General features: G+C 40.5%; 1 protein-coding gene and 1 long non-coding RNA gene across 4 annotated transcripts in view; both read left to right on the top strand.

The window, feature by feature from the left end:
• SHROOM2 (shroom family member 2) overlaps positions 1 to 25511 on the top strand; it is a 128068-nt gene that overhangs the window by 85202 nt on the left and 17355 nt on the right. For all 3 annotated transcript variants that reach the window (XM_056328353.1, XM_056328352.1, XM_056328354.1), the window contains 2 exons: positions 1395 to 4044; positions 5993 to 6096. In XM_056328353.1, the coding sequence (XP_056184328.1) occupies positions 1395 to 4044; positions 5993 to 6096 (2754 nt within the window). The remainder of the gene's footprint in view (positions 1 to 1394; positions 4045 to 5992; positions 6097 to 25511) is intronic.
• LOC130144526 (uncharacterized) lies at positions 16570 to 25500 on the top strand. Its single transcript, XR_008820155.1, has 4 exons — positions 16570 to 16779; positions 16914 to 17403; positions 22812 to 22872; positions 24640 to 25500. It is a non-coding gene; the product is annotated as an uncharacterized LOC130144526 (long non-coding RNA).

Here is a 25511-nt window from a genome sequence, read left to right as displayed (position 1 = left end):
AACAAGCACAAAGTATACCTTCTCTTTCTTAACATAAATAGCTTTTGACCATGTATAAAAAAAGTTACTAAGGCTATAGTTGCGTGGGTGGGGGTGGGTAAAGCAATTCTCATGTTAATACTGAATTCCAAAGAAGTGTTGAGTTGACCCATGCAATATTTTTGACAAAAAAAGATCTATATCACTCTGCATTTTTATGTGGACTAATCTAACTTCATTGCTAGCTTTCACAGGTTTTTTACCACAAAAGATTTCATAGATACTTCATATAATTATAGCTACAGGGAAGTGGAATAACTCTGGGATTTCTACCAAGGGGCTTTGCATGCAAGGGCAAGAATTTGAATTTGCTATATAAAAGCAGGAGGAGCTGCCAGTGAAGTTCAAACAGGGAGATGTGATGAGAATAATTGGAAAGACTGTCATCTCAGCATCAGTGTGTTGGATTGACAGGAGGTGTGTGCTATGAAAGACAGAGAAGAAAAGGAAAGAGAGAAAACAGAATGAAACTGGGTAGTAGAACAACAGAAGCAGCAAGATTTTGAAATTCTGTCCTAGGTAAATGATCCAGAGAAAGTACAGTGTCAAAGGTGATGTTTCTATAGAAGAAAGAATGGCAAAGAGCAGCTGGTGGCAGTAAGGATTCTTGAAAGAAGGTCAGAAGTTTAGTTTTAGCCATGCAGAGCTTACGTCGCTCTGACATCAGTGTTGTGGAACTGGGTGGAATTGAATGACATTGTTGTAAGGGTGTCAACCCGAGAGTGATTTGAAACCACATTGGTAGGGTGCATGTGGAGGCTCAGAAGTAAAACGGTGGCATTTGAGGCAAATGCTTTTAGTGAACCTCCATTTAGAAATGAAAATATTAAATGAATGGGCAGATTTGGATAAGCAGGACGGGGGAGTAACTTCATGGGCTGAAGTAAGTTTAGAGTGAGATTACAAAAGATGAACAGGGAAGTATGTGAGTTTAATAGCTGGAAGAATCGGGGTGCCTGGAAAATAAGCTGAAAAATAAATTTGTGTTTGCCCTGGGAAAAAAGGGAGCGAATATAGCTCAAAACAAATTTGTCTAAAAGCAATGTCAGCAAAATCAACAATTTACAAAGGGAAAGGGGACCCTTAAGGGGATAATGTGTACTACTTACCGGTAAACTTAAAACGGGAAGCTGAGTTAGTTTTTAAGATTCAAGCTTTGAATCAGTGGCAGAGTATAAAGTCCTGACTTTGTGTTCAAACTTACAATTTTATGAGCTTTTTTGTCTTGAGTAATTGCTATTGCAGATGGATCTTAACCAATGTTAGTAAAACTGGTTGCTGTATATTTACAATTATGTTGCGGCATTTTTTGACTGGTATATTTTTTCTGAGACTTTTTTTGTTTCTTGCCGTAGTTGTTCTTCTCATGACCTCTCAAACTCGTGGGATCAGTCAAGTCTACATCGCGCTTCTGACCAGTTCAGCTCTTTGGGAAGTATGGACAGCTGGGACCACACTCCACAAGTAGCCCAGTATGGAAGACTTTCTTCTGCAAGGTCTAATAGTAGCATTGATCATCTAGGGAGCCAAAGTAAGCGAGATTCAGCCTACGGGTCTTTCTCCACAAGTTCTAGCACCCCTGACCACACTCTATCCAATGCAGACACTTCTTCGACAGAGAACATGCTGTATAAAGTAGGCCACTGGGAGACTGCTAAGCATGGAAACAAGTCTGGCCAGTTCTTGAATGACAACAGTGGAATAGAGGACAAACCTGGGTATTTGCCAGCTCCCATCCAATATGAGAACAACAGAAGTCTTAGAATAGAGGAACACCCTGATGGCAAGCTTGCTAGCTCTGGAAGATCCAGTTTTGGACCTGTCTGGTATGTTCCTGATAAGAAGAAGTCTTCATCTCCTCCCCCCCCACCTCCACCTCTTCGTAGTGACAGCTTTGCTGCTACCAAAGGCCATGAGAAAGCCCATGGTCCTGTGTACTCAGAGGGTGCCAGCACGCAGCACTTTACAGCCCTGAACCGGTTGCAGCCCAGGAGTGACTGGAACTTGGAAAATGTGGAGCAGCAGTGGCAGCCCTCTAGAGCATGTGACAAGAGGGTCAGCAGCTCAAATTATAAATCTGATCTCAGTTCCGAACACGCTTTTTCTTCAACTGGTGAAAGGTACAACAGTAATGTAGGAACTGTGAACAAACTGCAGTCATCGTTGTCCAGCACTGATGTTCGGTTTGCACAGCCTACTTACAGTTACCACCACCAACACCAGTACAGTGATGAAAGCACTTTTTTTCACAATGCACGAATCTTAACTGCGCCTAAAGATCAGCAACATTATCTGTCCTATAGTGGTGTTCAGGAGTTACCTACAGATCATTTTCACGGCTACAGTCCAAACCAGGCCAGTCTGCCCAACACTTCCTCTTCTTCAAACAGTGCTGCTGAACAGAAGGTGGACAACACTGGACAGAGTCGCTATTATTGTGTGACAGCAAAACAGCCTGCTCAGGGAAGCTCAAAGCCACTGCCACTCAAGGATGACAGCTGGAAACCTGCAGTGGGGACTGAAGCATCATTTGGACCTCACGAAAATCCTGCGGTTGTCACAATGTTCCCAAAACCAAAATACTATCTACCTCAACAATCTGTTGAACCTTCACAGAAAGGATGTGAGAACAGTAGTCATTACCCAGGGGACAGAGAGGGGGATGCTAGGTGTGCTGTAGTAGAAGAAGCTAAAAAATCCCATCATACTGAAAAGTCTGGACATAAGAAAAACTTTGAGAGCAGCTCCGAGGAAAGTGAAACTAGGTATGGTCAACAAGAGAATGTAAAGGGCTGTGTCCCTACCACTGAAAACAAATCTGCTCAGAAAGATTTTAGGTGGGGGAAAGATGAGAGTAGCAAGATTTCTCCTCAAAAGACCCCAATGTTGCATTCTTTAGCTCAGGAAGGGAAAAAACAGTCTGATAACAGCCCAGAAGCAGTAACAGAGCGACAGGCCCCATTTGACACTCACTTGTCTAAACAGGCACGAAGGAGTGATCGTTTTGCAACAACCCTGAGAAATGAGATCCAAATGAGAAGAGCGAAGCTGCAGAAAAGTAGAAGCACTGCTATGTTAGTAGGGTCGTCTGAAACAGAGGAGTGCAGTGAGACCTGGAAGCCAGATTCAACAGAAAATGTCACTGCCTCTCCAGACACGAACTTTACCAGCACCTACAAAGATCACCTCAAGGAAGCACAGGCCAGGGTTCTGAGGGCAACATCCTTCAAACGGCGGGACTTGGAGCCCAGCACTGCTGAATATCTCCCCAGGTCACCTGAGCGGAAAACTGGTAGTTACAACTCCTCATTATTGGCTTTGGTTTCTGAAGACGTGTCTGGATTCCTTGAGGCTACACAAGCTAAACCGAACCCTACAGGGAGTGGCACTCATCACGTTTCTCGTATCGGAGCCAGGAAGAGGTTCACAACAGAGCAAAAACTGAAGTCTTACTCTGAACCAGAGAAGATGAATGAAGTTGGGATATCAGAGGATGTGTGCCGTGCTCATTGCCGTCCAAATACATCTGAAGAAGCCCTGGGCTCGTTTGCAGACAGGTGGAAATTTTTTGAAGAAACAAGTAAGCCTGCATATAGAAAATCAGCACAGAAACCAGCTCCCCATGGTCTAGCTGAGGGCCAGCCTGAGAGGCCAGATAGGAAAGCTCACGGTGGACAAGAGGGAGAGGAGTCATGGTGTGAGAGAAGAGGTCGGGCAGCCTCTCTTGGACTTGAAACTGCACATGCTTCAAAAGATAATGTCCACCATAGTAGTAGCAATAAGGCTGCTGATCAGATTGTGAAATCTGAACAGCCACAGCGCCTGGGAACCTTTGCAGAGTATCAGGCATCATGGAAGGAGCAGCGTAAGCCAGTAGAGCCAAGGAGCTCAGGAAGGTACCATTCAGCTGATAATATCCTTGATGCAGGCCATGAACAAGATGAGAAACCCCAGTACACACATGAGAGGTCTAGATCATCCCCTTCTACTGATTTCTACAAACAGGTAGAAGTATCTTTTGCATTATCCTTTAAATTACCTGAGGTGAGGGGGTGGGCAGGACAGTGATGGAGAGGGGAAAGAGAATTTTTATGAAAATTTTCAGTTCGGGAACACAGCGTTGTTGTTGAACACAGTATGGTGTTCACCTTTTGTCAGTAAGGGAATAATAGTTATAGGTAGCCCTCATAAGTAACATGAAGAAAATCAGTTTGTATTGCACAGGGATTGAGTGTAGCAAGGAACAATTGGATCAGGTAATTCCTTGTGTGTTGTAGCCAGATGGAAGAAAGCAACCTTACTGATTTGATAATACCCTCCTTTTTACAGTAGAGGTAGAGTAGGATCAAAGCAATCTTCACCCAGAGTTAGTTCTTCATTGGTGTGGGTGCCTTCCCCATTTTAAGGCTTTCTGTTCTCTGAAACTATGAAGAAAGATGTTCCAAGGGGAATTAATATCTATTTATGTCCAGTTTTGTTAATGGTCTAATCATTTTCCATGGATCTCCTTTTCTAAAAGGATGAAACTTCTGCCTAATAAAGTTTAGAGATACATAGAGACAGTAATATGCCAGTTAATGTTAAAGCTGCACTACAGCAGCCAATGAAACTGCTTAGTGTTCTATTTTATGTCAGTTTGCTTGCTTTAAGATGTATAAATTTGTTCCTTAGAGAGATGTCAAATGTCTGTTCAACTTGCAAGTTAATACTAAGTTAATTTTTAACTGAGCAGGGCCAGGGAATGGTTGGCAGGTGGCAGGGGAAGTAAACAGAGATACCAAGTCTCTTAAGTTCTCTGTTTAAAAGATGTTGTTCAAGCTGCTGCAGGATTGCCTGATATGTATAAAGTCGTATCATAGTGTGTTCAACCTGTGTTGAACTTTGTGCAAGAAAAAAATTGTGGCAATGCAGTTGTGTATTTCCCCACCACCACCTTGGTCAAAACATTACATACATACATACACATCCACACAGCACCTCTGTGTCTGTGTGTATAGACAAGGAGTAGAACAAGAACAGCTTAAAAAGAAACAGTAAGCTGATCTCTAAAAGTTGTGGACTCTTTTTTCTTAAGGTTTTTTGTGTCTTTCACTTTTGCAAAAGTTGTTTTTGAACTCCTATGTGTGGACTTCACTACACAGATAATTTACTAGGGTAGAGGTGCCGGGCACTGGAAATATTCACCTGGAAGTTATTTTGAAAATTAAATTAACTAAATTATTAAATAATTGCCTACCCAGCAGAAAAGTCATCATCACATCCATGTATACATTTCTGGTTTATTAGTCAGTGCCTTTAAGTTCAGTATAGGCCTCCTGGGGCAAAAAGCAGACACCTGTTTAGGCACCTGGAAAATATGGTGATGAGTGCATTGAAGAGGCTGACAACAGACTGAAGTAAATAAAGATGTTGTTTCACATATGTGATTCAGATGATTCCAGTGCTAATGTGCAATTAAATTTCCTGTAGGTTCAGTGTTTGTAATGTGAAGCTATGCTTTGGGTGTGGTTGTTTGAAGATAGTGAGATAATAAAGTTCTGGAACAGTGATGTGTGTTTTACTGAGAAACTAAAGTATGCGCTCAGGGATTCAAAAGCTGGTGTGTACTTGCATCTTTTAAAATCTGAGCAACTCTTCTGTAACTTCTTCACTGCATTTTCTTATGTCTTTGCCAAATGGAAGTTGTGAATGTTTATATAGATGTTAAGCTTTTCTGTAGATGAGCAAAGTAGAGCAGTAACTTGAGCACAGCCAGGTTGGTAGTGCTGCACAAGAGGTCGCATAGCATACTGTCCTGTTTAAAACCAAACAAGCTTAAGACATGCTATGCTGTTGACTTCATGTATATTCAAACAGAGCAAACCCACAAATAAGTGGTTCCATAATCATAGATTTTTTGAGAGTCTGAAACGTGATGACTTGGTGTCTTACTTTTGCTATAAACCACTTTTAGGAAGTCTCAGTTGAAGTAAGGAGCCAAGCAGAGGATTTAAAGGAAGATGGGCGGCATGTTTTCTTTAAAGTTAACAATCTGGATGAAAGGAACTGCACTGTAAGGTAAGTATTTCTTAATTTCTGGCTTTAAGAGTTTTTTCACGACAACTCTGATCTGATCTTTTCCTATCCCAGCCTGGAAGTTTTGCTGTGGTGATTTCAGAGGTTTTGCAATGTCTTTTTCCCATTTCCCTCCTTCTCCCCAAATACTTCAATGTGCATGGTAGAATTAATGTGGGGACTGAAATTTATGGGGACTGTAGGGTGAGCTTGAGGAAATTGTCAAGTGTTGGCTGTATTACAGTTTGTTTGGAGCCAGATGATTCTTATTTGTGTGCATTAAATGATTCAGATATTTTTCGTATTTATCAGTTACAGGATTGGGGGGGGGGGGGGGCGGGGGGGCAGGAGGGATGGGATGGGATGCTTGAGGTTTCCCAAAAGACTTTTCCACTATTATCTCTGGCAAAGACAGCATGCTATTGGAACACAGTAGTGCTGTAACCTGGACCTTTCTCTAGTTGTGCTTTTACAGAATGCAGTACCCCAACAGAAGCCATCAGAAGTTGTTTTTCCATTTGATCAGCTCCACTTTTCCCTGTTAATTAATGTTTTATTTTAATTAAAATGTACAATATTTTCAGACTCTTTTCAAACGTATGACTGTATGCACAATGCAGTTAAAATTCTTAAATGTCTAGCGTGCAGGGGGTGTGCTCCTGGCCCACAGTGTGCCAGAGCTGTTGTAATGTAAGCAGTGATTTCAGTGATATTGTGGCTGCCTAAGTGGCGTGTGACAGCTGAACTGAGATTGTGCACACACTGCTATCGCCTTGTTTGATAGCTCCAGTTCTTGTAACAGAAGAAACACATGTGTAGGAAAAATAACTTCTGTGGGCTTTCCTTCGTTCTGTAAATGGTATTAATCTCTCAAGGGGAGAGAAAATTATGAACTGTAACAAACGCATACTCTAGTCGTGACCATAAAAGCTTGTAAAAAAATAGTATTTGTTAGCATTTTTATACGGTTGTATTTTGTATTGCTTATGGCCCAGCTGAAGAGACCATCTGCTATTTTTCTAATTATTTGTAGCCCTTTGTACTAACCGTAGTGATTTCAAAATGAATAGCCCATGAGGGTGTGAATGTGTGCGCGCATGCGTGTGGAGGGGCGATTGTGCTGGAGGGAAAGGAAGGAGGGGAGGGAAAGGGGGAGGCAGCATCACAATCAGCCAGGAGCACATGAGCTTCTGTAGGCAGACAGCATCTCTGGACAAGTGAAATGATTTCCATCCACCAGTGCTGAACCCTAGTCACAAAAGCGTGTGAATAATACTCCTACGCCAGCAGTTTAGCAGTGTTTGTGCAGCACAATTCTTGCTTTATAATCATGGAATCCATGAAAATCACATGACTGGGCACCAGCTGCAATAACTTTTTTTTTAAGCTGAAGCTTGTTTTGACATATATTTCAGATGTAGTATTTGGCCATTTCACCACATTACAGGTTTTGTAAAATGGTTTCTTTTGCAGTCTTTTCCTCAGCACTCACGTTATGCAGGGGGCTTATATGCTTCCATATTCAAAAAACTAACTAAATAAAATCTCTCATTTGGGTATTTAATTCCTGTGTTGTGAACTACCACTGCATGATGATGAGTGGCTGTCCTGTGGAAAAGAATATGTATTTCTATGTGCTCTTTTAACAAGGCATTCTTGTGCTCAAAAGGAACTGGACTCATCATGACATGAATTGATTTTACGATTTTTGAGCTGCCCTAAAGGCATTTAGTTTCCTACTTTTAAAAGCTAGCAGTCTGCAAATGGCTAGCAGATCTATCAAATCTGTGGTGTATTCTAGAACATGAATATTAATGAAACCTAAGGTCTTGTGGTCATATTTAATACTTCCTTTGAAAATTTGGTTTTGGATTATATTGCTGATGGCCCTTACTTTGTGCTTCTGAGGCCTTTGTGCTACCAAAGCCAGTGCGACTGTGCTGCACACAGGAGCAGCCCTTCAGCATTTGCATGTGTTAGATGGACAGGGACTGAGCGCCAGCCGTGGAGTCCCTGTCCATGGGTGATTTGTTGGGGTTAGAGACTGTCCAAAGCTACAGGCTTTGAAGAGTAATAACAACAACAACAATAATAATAATAATAAAAAAAATGTGGGGTTTAAATAAACTTTGAATGTTTACCATTACAGCTTTACTGATCATTTTCAGGAGAGATAGGAGTCTCATTAATGCACTGAAACTACAATAAAAAAGGGTTGGAGTTACTGTAACAGCAAATAGTTTAAAAAAAAACCAAACAAAAGAATGTGCATGATAAGCAATTTTTTGTTCTCCTGGGCTTCTTGCTGCTGGTTCATTTTGCTACAGTATTTTTTTGGTGCTTTTCTTTTTTTAGCACACAGTTGCAAAACCTAAATTAACATTACTTATAAAAGTTACGGGAGGAGGTTAAGTTGATGAAGATAATTTGTGAACTCCTTTCATCTCTGGACTGTATTTTTCTCCTCTGAGATTACTGAGAGCTTCCAATGAATTCAGGTTGTTTCATCTCCCTTTTTAGAAAAGCTACAACATGTTCTTACAAACTGCAGTATTTAATACCTTAGACTATTATTTTTATAGGAAGAGAAAGTAGTGATCCACAGTAGCCATTATCATTCTTCATGCAAGAGCAAAACCCACTCTTGTTACGAACTTACAGGCACACAAACAGTCATCCGACATGAGCTGAATATTTTCATACTGAGGCTTGATGCAATTCTAAGTATGTTCTTAACTTCAGGACTACTTAAAAGTGTTATGTAAGTCTGCTGACCTGTAAAACAAAAATTGATGGTTTTTTATTTCCCATTATGCTACTCTTTCTATTTCAGATTGGTTACAAAAGCTTATCTTTTGACAGATATAAAGTCTATCCTTCTTCAAATATGTCTCTCTCTCTGTATTGATCAAATCGTACATGCAGGTTATATAATTAACTTCCCTATAGAAGTCCCCACAATTTCTGAACTGACATAGCCCTTCAGAAGGTTAAAGATGGAAATGTGTGCTTGTAGCCTGTAGCCTTTGGCTTCCTGCACGATGAGATGGCACACATAAGTCAATCTGCATCAAACAAACAGTGCTTTATGATCTAATTCTTAAGATTGCCATTGACTAGAAATGGTCGCAGCCATTGCTTTTATTTATGTTCTAAGAACATTTGACTTGGCTCTCATTAATTTGTTTCTGCCATGTCTATGAAAATATTACATAATTTCAAGAATGTAAAAGGATTTATGAGATCACAGGTCACAGAAAATCTTTCAACATTTAATAGGTGTCAAGTGCAAGAGCATGTGCATGTCAAATATAGGACCACAGCATGACTCAACTCTAATTAAACACTTTTAAGTTGTTTTTGTAGTTCTTTCATGAGCCATCTGAGCTCTTGAAAACAGAGGAACAATCTTTACCATACAAAAGCAAGGTAAAAATCATTTCTTTAGGCCTAAGTTGACTTAAATGCCCAAGTTTAATGTTATAAAAAAACCTTGGACAAGCCAGAAACAGGAGCCTGTAGAGAGGTTCCCGAGTTCATTATGAGGCACTTCTTAAGGAAACTCATTTTTCAAGAGCTGGTGAATATCTAGCCTCCATGTTAACCAGGTGGTGCAACTGCAAATTATTGTGCAAGGAAGAAGGAGGACCTTAGCAATACAGGAATGTGAACAATCTTACGTCTTCTGAGTTGAATCAGATGGAAAAGAATTTACAAGTGGGTGTTAACGACATTTATATATGTGTTTATATATATCAAGCATATATGGATGTTTGTGTGTGTGTATGTATACACACATACACATATGAAATATACACGTGTGTTTTTAGTTTGTTCTGTTTTGTGACCATTCTGGGGGCTGAGGCTACATATTTGCAAGGGCTAATTAGCAGATAAGAAAAAAAAATCCACATTAGACATTTAGACAAATTAGTTTTCATGTAATCTCATGTTTAGAATATTAAATGGTCTAAATTAGACATTGGAAATACTTTTTAGGAGCTACCGAGGTTTTTTATAACTCAAATAACTTTAAATTCTGTATTTTGGGGGTTTTACTGTGCTGACAGAAAAGTATTATAATAGCAGTATACAGTGGTAGTATCTGCTTAACTGGAAACTTAGATATTGAAATGCAGGACCTAGTGTTGGGGTTTTTTTACATGTAGCAAAAGGGCCATTTGCTTAAATAGCGAAGCAGAACTCTGCTTGCAGGCATTGTCACATATGGACTTTAAGCTTACATTCTTTATTTACTGTATATACGTTGAGTCAAATTGAGAATTTTTTCCTGAATGAATATTGCAGGATGAGCGTGTCTAAGTCATTGTAGGACTTACCAAGACATCGCCAGTTATATAAGCAAAATGTTTTCATCCTCTTTCCTTTTCCTCTTAAGGAAGAAATAGGATGATCTTGTGCAACTGCTTGCTTACAAATCAGTGAAAAATTACTTTGGCGAACATTTCATGCATGTATTAACAAGCTTCAATATTTCATGGTGTAAAAGATGTTTAAGTTCTCAGTTTTACACTTCACCTACAGCTGTTGTAATTTTTCACATAAATTTTTCTAACGGAAAGAAATATTTCTTATCAGTTTTCTAAGTACAGAATAACCTAACAAGTAGTGTTTTGTAGAAAATAAGTAATAAATATGCATGATTACTGTATCTAGTGTGCAGTGTACTAACAATTTCTACGTTTGTTTTATTCAAGAGCTTATAAAGTGAAGTGTTCTCTTTTTACAATAATTTTAAGTATAGTAAGGATTATTATAAAGATTTAAGTGTTATTTTTTGAGGAAGATGAATTATTCAGTTAAAGGGAGAAGAAAACATGCTTTTCATGTAGCCAGAACATACCAGTTTGGTTGAAGTAATGCTTCAGATATCTGAATTCCTAATGGTAATTAATTTATATGTGAAAATGTCTCCTTACATGAAGTTAGAAATTAAAAATAAATATTAAAAAAGAAAGAAAATTTGCAGGCTTTGCTTTCCATAGTTGTGTGCAGCTATTTGTTGCTGTCAGGGTTTAAGCCTAACCAGCAACTAAGCCCCACACAGCCCCTCACTCACTCCCCCCTTGTCAGGATGAGGGGAAAAATGGAAAGAGTAAAAGTGAGAAAACTCGAGCCTTGAGATAAAAGGAGTGTAACAAATAAAGCAAAAGCCACACATGTAAGCAAAGCAAAACCAGGAATTCATTCACCACTTCCCATTGGCAGGGAGGTGTTCAGCCATCTCCAGGAAAGCCGTTGCTCATGCGTAATGGTGATTTGGGAAAACAAAACACAACTCCAAATGTCCCCCCTTCTTCCTGTTTATATGCTGACCATGATGTCCTATGGCATGGAATATCCCTCTGGCTAGTTTGTGTCAGCTGTCCTGGCAGTGTCCCCTCCCAGTTGTCTCATTTCCTTCAGCCCTCTTGCAGGCAGGGCCCGAGAAGCTGAAAAGTACTTGACTTGGTATAAAGATTACTTAGCAACAAATAAAAACATCAATGTGTTATCAACATTATTCTTATACTAAATCCAAAATGCAGCACTGTACCGGCTACTAAGAAGAAACTATCCCAGCCAAAACCAGGGCAGTTGTCAAGTGCGGAAGAGCCAACGTGCATCCTCACAGGCTCTTGTCTATTAACATAGTCTTCAAGTATGTGAGCTGCTGAAGCCCTTTCTATTTATATTAGCATTTCTTTATCATGAGATATGGATTATTAAGGCATCTGTCAGACCACTTTTTTTTGGGGGGGGGGGGGGGCAGTGATGCCAGTGTATGTATCATGTGGCTAATGGATGATGCAGTAGTCTTGGCTGTCTCAAAGGTTTATACTTTGAAACTGGGAAAACATTCTGTGGCTCTTCCTGTGCATATAGAGCCAACAATGGAGAGAAACTCAAGCAGCATCTATTCATGTAGTAGGAGTCCCTTGCCACCTTTCGTCTTCCTTAGGTTTCTGTAAATACTTGTAGTTAGTACAGGTTTAATTGCTATGAGCCACTGTGTCTTCCCAGTGTACTAGTGTATGTGATTGACTAGTAACAGCTAAGTAAATATCATGCTTTGAGACAGTGTAACCTTGAATCACTGGTACATGGAAGAAGATGGTGCTTAAAACCACAGGCCGAAGATCTACCTAAGCAGGTTTCCTTTCTCAGACTGAACAGTAGTGGATGCTCGGAGAGAACAAAAAGGCAAACACAGAGCCGTGCTGATCCTTGCCCAGCCTCTGCTGATCTGCAGCTAAGAGGTGCAGTCCTAAGTATTTGTGGTTAACAGTCCTTGATTAATTCTTCTTTCTGAAAAGTGTCTAACTGGTTTTGGACCCACATCGACTTTTGACATCCATAGCTTTTTCTGCTGATGTGTTGTGATGAAAAGCACCTCTTGGGGGGTGTGTGGGCTGGGTGTCTACTCTGTGAAAGCTGTTGTGTGGCTTTGCCCATCCTTATTTTCTTCTTCTGTGTCTTTCCACATTCTCGTATGTTCTTTTGGAGCAGCAGGAGAACTGCAACAGCATTAGGGTGCACCATGAATTCATAAATAACATAATGTTTCCTTTATCTTGAATTTTTTCTCGTTTTTTTTCTAACTGCTGTGGAGTACAGAGATAATATGTACATAGAATGGTCTGTGAAATCCAGTTTTTCCTTCCTGCATAGCAGTAATTTCAGTCATACATCATTGTATATGTTGCTGAGATACAGGAAAAGCTATCCCGTGGGTTACTCTGCATTTGTTACATCTGAATTTCATCTGTTGTTTTATGGTCCATTTGCTCAGTGATGGGAAATCTTTGCCTTGTTTCTTTAATATAGCAGAGCAACTGTTGCCACCTTCTTTTTCACCTCTCTTGTAAATCAGCTAGATCTAATCAATTCTGTTAATCATGTGATGATACAAATGAGGGCTTTGTCCCATGGCAGTCAAATTTTTAAGAGCTTCTGGTAAGGACAGTGGTTTTTTATTGTTTTTTTTAAAGAGTCTTCTAAAAATCCAAATAGTTTTGGTCATCCAGGTCACTGTTGCCCACATGTGTAGTGACTCATTTCTAAGAATAGTAATACAACCAAGACACAGCTTTTCTGCATGAGCCCAAACAATTCTTTGTCATTTTAACACACTACTTAGCGCAGCTTCTGAATCTTTTATAATTTCCTGTTGAGTTAGTTTAGATTTTAAGTTTATAGTTCTGAAGTTCTCCAGATTCATAATGATTTTATTATTTTTTTCACTCTTGCTCTGTTTCTCTCATTCTCTCTTTTTAACACCCTTACACCTTCCCTTCACAAACACTGCATGTGTACTTTGCTCAAGCAGTTGCCCAAGTATCAGAGGAATTGAGCACCACAGCTACTGTTTCAGCAATTTCCTATGGGAGTTTCAGGTGATTAATCATATCATCCAGGTAACTCATGACAACGCGCTTAGTGGTGGACAGCATCTGAGATTAATTCCTGTATAGGCTGTTCTTTGCTCATGGAGGTGTGAAGGGGAGTCCATGTCAGTTTTCTGCTGTGGCATTATTTTCTTCATATTCTTACTACTGTTCTTTTGGCCCTGTAATGTCAGGCAGATACCTGTGTTTGAAAAAGCACTTTTGGTTGTTTTGTTCTAATACTTTTAAGAATTTGTACCTCGGGTTTTGGGGGGGGTTTAACCTTATTCACAGAATCACAGAACGGTCAGGGTTGGAAGGTACCTCTGGAGATCTAGTCCAACCCCCCTGCTAAGGCAGGTTCACCTGGAGCAGGTTGCACAGAGTCACATCCAGGTGGGCTGGGAATGTCTCCAGAGAAGCAGACTCTACAACCTCTCTGGGCAGCCTGTTCCAGTGCTCTGACACCCTCAGAGTAAAGAAGTTTTTCTTCATATTCAGATGGAATTCAGATTCTGTTTATGCATCTGTTTTGCTAAAATAGTTCTGGATTTTCCTCATTGGGGAAGGACTTTAGTTCTCTGGTGGATGTCCTTTTAATTACTGTTTAATCTAGCGTTTAGAGGGGAGAGAGAGGGGAGGAAAAAAAGTGGTGGTCTAGGTTTTTTGGTAGGTGTCATGCATTTTCTCTGAGCTCCATATATTGTATCTTCTGTCGTATGTTAATTCTTAGCATTATACCATCTGGCTTGTTCCTTTTAAAAATATTTCTCTCATGTATGTAAATGCCCTTTTCAAAATGAAATACCACAGTGTGATTTCGTGATCTTTCAAGAATGATTAATCTAAATACATATGGCCACTGGCACAGGGCAGCCCTTCAAGTAGCAATGTTTGGAACCAGATTCTTCTCATACCTCAGGATCAAGGCAGGAGTTGCACGATAAATTGTCCCACTTGTAGTCTTTTTCTTCCTCCTGTTGTCCATTTTAAAACTTTCAGGCTGCTTGAGCTGAGAGATCTGTGGTTCTTAATGAGCACCCCAAATGCATTATTTTGGGATACAGAACTGCTTATACCTAAATGAGAGTGCTAAACCTTGCACACTGCTCCCGTTGCCTTCCCATTCCTAACTCCTAGCAGGGCTCAGCCCAGCAGCTGTCAGGTACAGGTCCAGCAGGTTGGTGTGATGCTCCACTCTGGCTCACCAGCAGCTGCTGGATCTCATTAAATGAGTGCTGGACTGTCTCCAAAGCCTGCACTTGGTTTACAGTATGCTACCTACTGTAGTGTAGCCCTGTTTCTCCCCCATCCAATTCGCTCATTCCCCACACCCTTGGAAGTATGACTTCTCCCTCTGTTAGGTGAATTTTGAATCCATATTTCTAAATTTGAGGGTAGCTACCCTACCTCACATACGCCCTTTTTTCGGCTTCCAACTTCTTATTACTGACTGAAGTTCCTTTTGCTTGATTGCTGCTGGCACATCTGTTATCCACTATGCTTGCAGTGGCACCTAGGGGGATATGCAAGACCACCATGGTCTGACAAAAGGAAGTGTTGGAGGGCAGTTTCTTCTTATGGAAAGTTTCCTCCCCTGCACCCAAAGGTAGGTGTTAACTAAGCTGGGAGAAGTCCTAGACATGCTTCTGAAGGTACTGAAATTGAGGGTGAGCGAAAGGAATGGCACACAAAAAAGTTTGTGGAGAGAGAAATGGAGATACATTTGTAAGCATCAGTCCATTTTTGTGTTCTGGTTTGGTTTTAGTGCTTTCCCTGGAAAGAGGATTGGAATGGAAGCTATCTAAATACTTGAGTTTTCGTTACATTGCTTGAGATTTAGCTACTTTCTTGTGGCTATTTTAATGACAACAGAATACAGATAGTATAAGATATAGTCTCCAGTGGTTCCATTCATAAGAGCATCATATACTGCTGCATTGTAGATTTTATTTTCCCCTAAGTTACTTGATGAAAAGCATCTTTGGAAATAGGTGACTGATTTGTCTCCTCAGTGCAGCAGTTCATATATTTCTAACATATGGAGTGGCTTTATGGTGTTCTGGTACTAAAAACTAGCCTGTGAAATGTTCACCTTCTACTATAAACCCTTAGGCAACATGGATTATGATTTGCTGTCACGCAGGAGACTGTTTATGCCAGTAAATTTGAGTAGAGTTTTCTGCTAAAAAGTAACATGACAGCTATAACTTCCATTTGTCTGCATGGACCAGCTAGACTTGCTATGGTCTGTTAATCAGTTGTGTTGTGTTTATGTAAAGGGGTGAGAGTTCTTGAAGTCACTCTCTCTCTATCTTGAAATCAAATAGGCAGCTGTGGGAGATATAAAAATTTCAGGGAAGATAGGAACATGTCAGGGGAGGATATAAACTGGATATCAGTGCTGTATCAAAATATCTAACTGCTGTATGTGATTTTGTGCACAGCTTAAATAACATTTTCCTCTTAAAATGGTCATCTTTAAAATGATCTTTTAATACATACTAAGGCCTTAACTACAATTTCTCTGTTAGGTCTTTAATGTGTTTTTGTAGAAAAATTGAAAGGAGCATGAGCTTTGCTCTGGTGAAGGCCACGATGCATTCGGTTTCTAAAGATGGAGTGTGGGGGTGGTAATTTGATCATGCAGCATGAAAGCATTTAGTTCTTTCCCTGAAGAATCTCCTGCAAGAGGGAGCACCTGTACACACAACACATGCAAAAAAATTCAAGCTGGAGGGCTGTTGATGAAGACTCTCCTCTAAAATGAAAACTTTGTTGTTTGAGTGTTGTTCAGAAAGGAACCTAGTAACACACTGATCTTTATAAATCATTTTAAATATTCAAAACTTGAACTGTTGTTGCTGAAGTGTGGATCATGATTTTCACAAATGAAAAGAAAAAACATTAAAAAATTAAAGGACTCTTAAAATACATTCTTTTTTTTTAATAAGCAAATCCAGGGGGTCGGGGTGGGGGAAAGGAAGAGCTTTGAAGTCTCTGAGATCTTTTCCCTGAGGTCAGAAGTTTCTGATGATGTAACGTACAATACAGACCAAGCCTTCACTTATCAAGGTTAAAGTTGACGGAGCTTGTATGAACTTGTCAATCATAGGAAGCAGGCAAAAACAAGCCAGCTGTTGTGAGGCATGGCTTTGAAAATCCTCTGTGTTACAGTAAATGAGACACAGAGGTTGAGACAGATTCAGTTCTGCGAGGCTTTCAAACTGGCTGGCACATTTGCAAGGATGCAGAGCTCACATATCCAGTGAATATGGGTAAACAGCTGTAAATCCTGGTAAGATTGTCTTGTCTTCAGTGTTACAAGTGTGAGAGAAACAGCTAGAGGCACATGCCTTAATTACCTTTTTCTGTCAGTTCTGAACAGAAATTTGCAGTATTAATTCATACAGTATTTCTTTTGTTCTCCAGGTCTTTGAGTACAGGCTGCATCTTCTGTCCCTATCAGCAGAAGCTACAGTGGCAAATTAGGAACGATGCAATGCTTGGTACAGGATTTTATTTTGCTTGGTGTTAGTTGACTGCTCTGTTCACTGATGGGTTGGGAGAAAAGGGAAAACGTGAGTTAATTCCAGCTAAGATGCTCTGTGTGCATACGCACACACACACACACGCTGTTTTTAGCAGCTTTTGTTTTCACAGTTGGCATCATGCACACTGGAATTAGAAGGCAGTGCCTTTCAAAAATACTTTTTTTCTGGACTGAGGGCTGCAGTGCTGTTGTTGTGGCTTGGGGTGCCAGGCTCGGGGTTCCTCTCAGCTAGGGGTGGTGCAAGAGCGTTTCATCTTGTTGTTTTCCTGGCAAGCCTGTTACTGTGAGTGCAGGCTTGCACGAAGACCTTTTCCACAGCAGCAGAGGAGATACTGGCTGGGAATTGGATGTGACTATTGGAAGCAAGCGGTGAGTGTGGCTCTGAGTGAAGAGATGGCTATTGAAATGTTTGCATATGCGTGTTAATTAATTTAAATAACTCGTTTAGGATTTTTTTTTTTTTTTTGCGTTTAGAGATGAGCTACATGTTCATTTTGGTGCCTGCCTGAGAAACCCAGGTGACAGCTATTATTCATAAAGTGTTTCATTTTATAGCTTCTGTTCTGTTACCAAATTTTTGTTCAGCTGCAAGCAGCTGTTTTCAGTAGTAGTAGCAACAAGAAAATAGAAACAGCATATCAGGAAAACAAAAAGTCTAGATGTAAAAACAAAATATCAAAGGAGTGGTAACTGGAATGTAAGGTGTTTTTTAGTAAATTGATAAAACACTCATTTTTCTTTGAGCTTTTTTTAATGTGACTGTGATTTCCTTGTTAGCAGTGTTGGAAAGTATTGTCTTTTGTCTCTGCAATGGTTGCCATTTGTGTAATATGATGGCTCTTGTTACACTGTTGGGATATTCTGATGATTGAATTCAGTGTGTAAGTATAGAACATATTAACCGGTTGACTTAAGTGAGCCGAAGTCATTTTAATTCCATGCAGGCAATCCCCTGTGTGCTAGGACAGGCATGCAATAGGTAAAGCAAGTAAGAATACAGCCATAAAAATTATCTTTTATCATTGATTTTTTTGATATGCAGCAGAATGGAGGAGGGGCTTTTATTTTCTGAACTAAGGAAAGAAAAACATCCCTCCCTCTGCCCTTTCCCACAAGATTCTTCCCTTCTGCATAAAGGCCCTGTGCTAAGAAATTTAATTTTTATCGGATTTGATTTTTACTGTGGACCTATGTATTGTGCTGTTACCCGTGGCTGGCCTATGTTTCGTCCATCAACACACCGGTGCTTATGTACTGCAGAATTAAGAGTGGGTCTGTTGAATTTATTTCTGATTTTCATGGGGAGAGAGGTAGCATTTTTAGAAAGCATGTGAGATGGAAACCCATTGCTGTGTATGTTGCCATGCCGGCAGGACAGGAGAGAAATTCTGGTGGGATCGACAGACTGGCAAGCAACGTCTGTTATGATATTCCATTCTGCGATAAAGCCAGGTGATAATGCAAGAGTTGTTAAGCTAGAGCGACATTTTGCTTTATCACATTGTGTGCAACAACTAAGCTGTATTTAGTGTGACTGACTAAACAGATAGCTGCCATCAAGTCGCAGATAATGTTAACAGGCATGCAGAGACGGAATTGGAAAAGCAAGACTCACATCATGATAAATGGGTTGTAGCTTAACAGGGATGTGCCATGAGGTATGTTTTGTGAAATATCTTGCTGGTTTTGTAACTTTGGTGGTACCTTCACTTGTCTTCTGAAGTATGTCAGGGTGCTTATTTTTTTTTTTTTTTTACTTGTATAGTGAGAAAACAAGCATTCTCATCATTTGGCATTCATTATTCTTTTCATCTTAACACATGCTTTGGTTTTAGGCCCGTTTGCTTCAGTAGTGCTTGTGGGATGCTAGTTGCCATCATCTCTCTCTTCAGACCAAGGCAGTGAACTGCTCTACTGCTTTGTAGTGGCTTAACATGCGGTGCTTCTTCCTGGAGTAATCATTATGGTACAGCCATCATGGTGATTAAATGATCCATTTTCTGGAGGGTCCTTGATTCTACACATTTGTCTTTAAAGATTTCTAAGTAGGTTTGTAGTCCAAGTTACCATTTCGCATCTTTGGAATATGCTTCATGTGTTACTGTATGATGGATAGTGCATGCAGTACTGATTGGGTAGTGATAGGAGATACAGTGCTCATCAGAAAAATGGACCACTGGTAATATAATTGCCCTTGTATTTAATGTCTGAATTTCAGTATCTGGTGTCAGTGGCTCCTTTGTGTTGCAGTAGTAAAACCAGTTTGAGGGTTTCAAAACCTTTGGGGTCCTGGAGCCTCTGAAAGAAAAAGCATATGGGACTCAGATGAGGATTCAGATACCTAATAAAAGAAAAATGTCTGTTTGTGAGTGAAGTGCTGACCCAGGTTACAATCCACAGAGATCTTGGGTTTGATTCAGTTGTCTGAACACCGGTGTCTGGTGAGATCTGAAACATCCCAGTGTATCCCACTTGGCTTCCAGCTGCCACCTCTTAGTGGAACTGATGCCTTTGAGTCTTTAACGTTTCTGCAGTGGTAGAAGTCACCTGTGTTTAGGTAACTGAATTTATCCCCTAAACAGTGAAAACAGTGTGTGATTTGCTTGTAGATGCTACTTTAGGGTGAGCTGAATCCATTAGATTGCATTGACCATATCAGTATGGACTAAAACATGTTGTTAGACCTCAGACTTTTTCCTCAGTCTTACCCTGTGCGTCCCATTCCAACTTCGTAGCATCCTGTTGTGATCTCAAGCAGAACTATACTGGATAGAAGAAACTACCTTATTTGTAGACTGTTGCAGAAGTACTTTTGGATCCCACTATGCCAAGTGCTAGGCAAATACACAATGAAAACACAGTTTCAGCACATAAACTTCACAGCTGATAAAGCAGGGTATCGGCAAGGGCTCTGCCATTAAGCAGGGTTTTGGCATAAGCAAAGACAGTGTTTCACAAATGCTTGAAGCCACATAATTATCTTGTTTCAAGCCAGGTCGGTTACTTGATCCAGCTTTCTGTGGGGCTGTACAATTCCTGCTGCTAGTACAATGGAGAGAGCAGGAAGGCAAAATCGGAGTGAACTAAGAAGGGAGGCAAAGTCAAGGGGGACTAAAAAGGAGACTGCCTCTTCTGGCAGAGTATCTGCATTTAGGTTAGTTTAAAGGAGCTGCAAAACTGTGGCCTTGATTATGAGGGAGTTATTTTTATTGTAGGGTGAGGGCTTTTATGGAGGAGTCCTACACAGGTATGAAGGCCTTTTTTCCAGTGTAGCTTGTAGTGTTTGAGAAGGAATTTAAGGTAAATCGGAAAGAGCCACTCCATTTGCTGTCTTTTTTCTAGTAAGTCAGTGCAGGACATATTGTTTCTTACATAACCATGCTTATGTTTTATGGTGAAAGTTCTGTATAGAAGTCAGGTCCTTAACAAATGATGCATTTTTAAAATGTTGGCATTTTTGCAAAGCTTATCTAGTCTGGGAGACCTGGACAGGTCTGCAAGACCTGAACAGGCTGTAGAGTTGGGTAGGGGGGAACCTAATGAAGTCCAGCAAATGTAAGTGTAAGGTCCTCACCTAGGGAGGAACAACCCCATGCACCAGTACAGGCTGGGGCCTGACCTGCTGGAAAGGCAGCTCTGCAGAGAAGGACCTGGGAGTCCTGGTGGACAGCAAGTTGACCCTGAGCCAGCAGTGTGCCCTGGTGGCCAAGAAGACCAACGGGATCCTAGGGTGCATTATGACAAGTGTGGCCAGCAGGTCAAGGGAGGTGACCTTCCCCGTCTACTCTGCCCTCGTGAGGTCACATCTGGAGTGCTGCGTCCAGTGCTGGGCTCCCCAGTTCAAGAGAGACTGGGAACTGCTGGAGAGGGTCCAGCAGGGAGGGCTACGAAGATGATGAGGGGACTGGAGCATCTCTCTGATGAGGGAAGGCTGAGAGAGCTGGGCCTGTTTAGCCTGGAGAAGACTGAGAGGGGATCTTATCAATGCATATAATTATCTTGAGGGCGAGTGTCAAGAGGATGGGGCCAGGCTCTTTTCAGTGGTTCCCAGTGACAGGACAAGGCACAATGGGCACAAACTGCAGCACAGGCGGTTCCACCTGAATATGAGGGGAAACTTCTTTAACGAGGGTGACAGAGCACTGGAACAGGCTGCCCAGAGGCTGTGGAGTCTGCTTCTCTGGAGATAGTCAAAACCCACCTGGACGTGATCCTGTGCAACCTGTTCTTAGTGAACCTACTTCAGCAGGGGGATGGACTAGATGACCTCTAAAGGTCCCTTCCAACCCCAACCATTCTGTGATTTTAAATTTGCAGTGTCTTGTGGCAATGTTTGGCTTGGCCTGAAGCATTCTCAAGAAACTGTAAATCAGAGGATAAAAATCAGACACATTGACTTGATCAAAGCGACTTGCATTTATTGGAATATTTCAATCAGATCATTCTACCTCTGTGTCCAGATTTAGTCAAATCCTGAGTATGGGGCAAACGAAGGAGGTGGTTTGGGGTTGTTTTTTTATGGCAACCAAAAATGTTATCCTTCTGATAGGCATCTGTGCATAATGATTTGTTTTCATAACTGCTCATTGACTCCACTGGCAGGCCCCTATTAATGGCGCATGTGTGTGTGCGTGCATGTGTGTATGTGTGTAGTTCTCCATGGTTTGACTTGTATGTTACCTGCTCTGGTTTGTTAGAATAGCCTGTTGTGTTATTGCTGGGGGGCCTGGGGATGCCCGGGCTGGGGAGAAGACTTGGTTGATTTCCCCAGCTTAGTGTTTACTTGGCTTTTAGATTTCAGTTGTGAGTGCATATGCCCCAGCCTAATCAACCCAGAAGGAAACAGAGAGATGTACTTGTCCATCTGGGTAGAAAATCCCTAGTGCTGTTATGGAGATACACATTTCCAGCCCCATGGTGGTATGTGGTGGTGGTAGTGTGTTGGGTGGCTGTGGCCGTCATGTGGAACGTGCAAGCTGCAGAGCAGAGCTTCTCCTGAGCTCACCTGGCTGATGAGTGCACAGCCTCTTGTCTCTCTGCACAGACCTCCTCTGGTAGAGCTGAACCCCCTGTGCTTGAGAGCTTCTTGAAAATGTGGAGGCCTGGCTTTTGTAATGAGGCAATTCCTTCTTTTCAGTTAGAAGCGCATTTTGGGTTTGTGCCCCCCACCATTTAGATATGAAGGCTCCTATACCTAAATACCAAAAGCAGGTACAGTAGTAACTCATGTTAGCCTCCTGTACTAGACTCACCCTTACCGAATACCGCTTTGTATCAGCAGCATAAGTGTGTTGATTTCAGTTCCTCTGCAGTTCACGTTGAGTGGTGCAAGTCATCTGGCAGTCAAAGCTGTAATGTCATCGTGTGCCAGAGACAGGGAATGTGGGTGAGCTTCCCCAGTTCTGTTGCATCAGGAAGGCTTTTTATTTTGCATTTGCATGTTTATGGCGTTGTATCATGGGGATGGGGGAGCTTTGGGTTTGAAGATAACGTAGAGTTCAGTGGTTTTGATGATGACTGGTTTTTTATCTAGAATGAAAGTGTCAATTATAGATAAGTCAATTGTCATGTTTTAAGATGATTTAAAACTATCTGGCTTTGTGATATTTTGATTATAAACTATGAGCTCCTTTCAGTGATCCTTTATCTTTGAGTAATCCAATGGGCCTCATTTCCGAGACAGTTGTGTTCTAGGCATATCATTACTTGAAATGCTGGCAGATTTGAAGTAGCTTAGTGGACTTCTTGGTATTGATGATAATGTAACACCTTTGCAGGTTCTTGCCACTGTGTTCTCCTGGGGCTTGAAGCTTGTTTTCTTTTCTTCCTTTCTGAACAGTAAGCTCAAATCTCTCCAAAATAATGTGATAAGCATGTTTTGCATGAGGACCTACTCACACTGAATGCAAACTAGCCTCAGTGTTGAACGTAGCCACCTTTCCTCAGACCCATTTTCTGTGGCACTGCAAAATGTTTGATTAATTTCATGGAAGCTGTATGAAGGCACGTATGTAATCTCTGAATTTTATCTCCACACTTGCAAATGTAGCATCTCTAAATTTGTGTGCTGTGATTCTTTATTTCCTTTTACTCTATTTTGGAAGGTGACAGGACTACTAAAAAATTAATTGCTTCTGAGCCAGGGTAATATTAAACAAATTTGGTTACATGCTTTGGATATGTAAATGTGTCAGATCAGTGTTATACTCTGTCCTGTTTGCTTCCACCAGCATGCCCACTCCCGATGTGCATGCAAAGTTCAATATTTACTTTGCAAGTTGGCTGAGGTAGTGCATGTCATTTATGTCTTTGCAACACTTTGTGCCATGCCCTTGATTCTTCTGTGCACCCAAGCGCAGCTGTCAAACTGTCTTACTTTGTGGCTTATGTATGTGAAGATGAATGGAGAGGCCTAAAGAATATTTTGGCCCAGGTTAATTAGGAGAAAATTGTGCTCTACATGAGTTATGTAGACAATGAAAAATCCTGATTTAAACACAGTAGGCCTGCAGACTTAATTTGGTAAATATTTCCATTAAAAATAGTGGAACTATTTACAGGCCCAGTTCTGCTTACGTTGAGCTCACTAGGGAAAACCAGCTGACTCTAGAGATGCCATGTAACCAAATCTGAATAGTGTTGGTCTTTCTGGTCTTGTATGATTTTACTTTACAAAACCGTCCTTCATCTATTGTTAAAATACGGAGTCAGTAAATACTGTTTTGTGAAACAGAATTGACTCTGAATTTGTCAGACAACTTGGAAGTTGTCTGAACCCAGTGCTCTTAGTGTTAAGAGCAATATGAAGAAATCTGAGTTCAAACAATTAATCTTCTCATTCATCTTAAATTGAAAATTTACCCATTAGAATTTAATTTTAAAATTTTAATACTTCACATGAGAGAGAGAGAGTATGTATGTAACTGTTCAGAAGTTAAATTGTGAAAAAGCCATCTCTCTTGGAAGTACATTGCTACTTTATTAATGACATGTAAAAATCAGTGTGAAGTACAGTTAATTTAAAATCTCATACATCAGCAGTTTAATGACAATGTCCATATATTTTTAGAATTTTAGAACTTTAGAAAGTGCTAAAATATCACAGATTCAAGGACTAAAAATACAGTAATTTTGAATGTAATATGATTGTACAGATGTGAAAGTAGAACCTGCATCTTATCAGTTGTCTTTCCACAATACTTCATTTTAAAGATTTTTTTTAATGTTTTAAAGATGTTTTAATTTAGTTAAAAGAATAATGCAGTATGTCACTTTTTTATTTCTTCTTGAATTTAAATGGACTTTAACCTATTACTTATTTTATGTGCTTTCATCTCAGTTTTTCATTTTCATACACACTGATGTTAACTGCCTATAGACTTATTCTCAAAACTGGTACTCTAATGTTACCTGTTTACATTGGAAATTCAAGCTAACCTTATTTTACAAATAGGCTGGGAAAGATGTCTCTTTCACAGTCCCCTCAAAAGAAAGCTTAGGCAGCACATGTGTACAGGGTTACTATTTCAAAACAGAGAGACCAGCACTATCAGTAGCATAAATTATATTATCAGCTTTCTGAAGCCTTTTACTTCTCTGTTGCAGCCTCTTTTCTAAGCTCAGTGTCTCTTCAGCCTCCTTTAAGCAAAAAGCAAACCTGTCTCCTCTCGGGGCTCCAGAGGTACACTTCCCCCCGCCCCCTTCTGTTTCTTTCCCAAATTGTCTTTATCTGGTGAGCACAAATGAACTACTTGTCTTGTGGCAAAGCACAAGCCTGGAACTGCAAAAGTCTTGTTTCCCGGATAGAGAAATAGAGAGTCTAAAATTGGAATAAAACCAAAAATATTTCTGTCTTAAGATAAGGCCTTTTTGGCCATTGTTTGTTATTTGTGCTGACAGGACAAAAGAAGTTCAAGCTTAAAATAAGCCTGACTAGAAAATACTATCCTTTCTAAATTTCCTTTTCTCTCCTTTCTTCAGGAAATGCTCATTTTCCCTTTCCCAGTATTTCAGTTTTGGCAAATGTTTGTTCCTTTCCTTTTTTACTAGTATGCAGAAATTCAACCTCCACATTCATAATTCAAGTTCATGGTATTCAATTCACATTTTAAATGACACTGAAGTATTAATTTTGCACATAGAGAAGAAACTTGTTTTCTGCACTTCATTACTGACTCTGAAGCAAGAACAGGATTACATTTTAGTATTAGGATTCCTCTTCTCGAGACAGTTGTATTTTCTACCAACATTTGCACGTTCAGCTCTGCCACACACGCCAGCGCTGGCAGTTAGATTAGGTACACTGAGTGCCCATACATAAGAGGATGTTTTTTTGTGCCGTACAGTTACCGTAGATTGGAGGAGTTGGTGTTAAATGTTGGACGTGATCTCGGTGTTCAGGCTTCCTGGATCAGTGCAGTGGCCTTGTGCCGAAGGAAGTAAATCGGCAGCACACTAACAATATGTTCTTCTCTCTA

This window comes from Falco biarmicus, chromosome 2 (assembly GCF_023638135.1).
Source record: "Falco biarmicus isolate bFalBia1 chromosome 2, bFalBia1.pri, whole genome shotgun sequence".
NCBI classification, from domain to species: domain Eukaryota; kingdom Metazoa; phylum Chordata; class Aves; order Falconiformes; family Falconidae; genus Falco; species Falco biarmicus.
The sequence above is the reverse complement of the archived record's forward strand: the minus strand, read 5'-3'. Positions and strand labels throughout refer to the sequence as shown.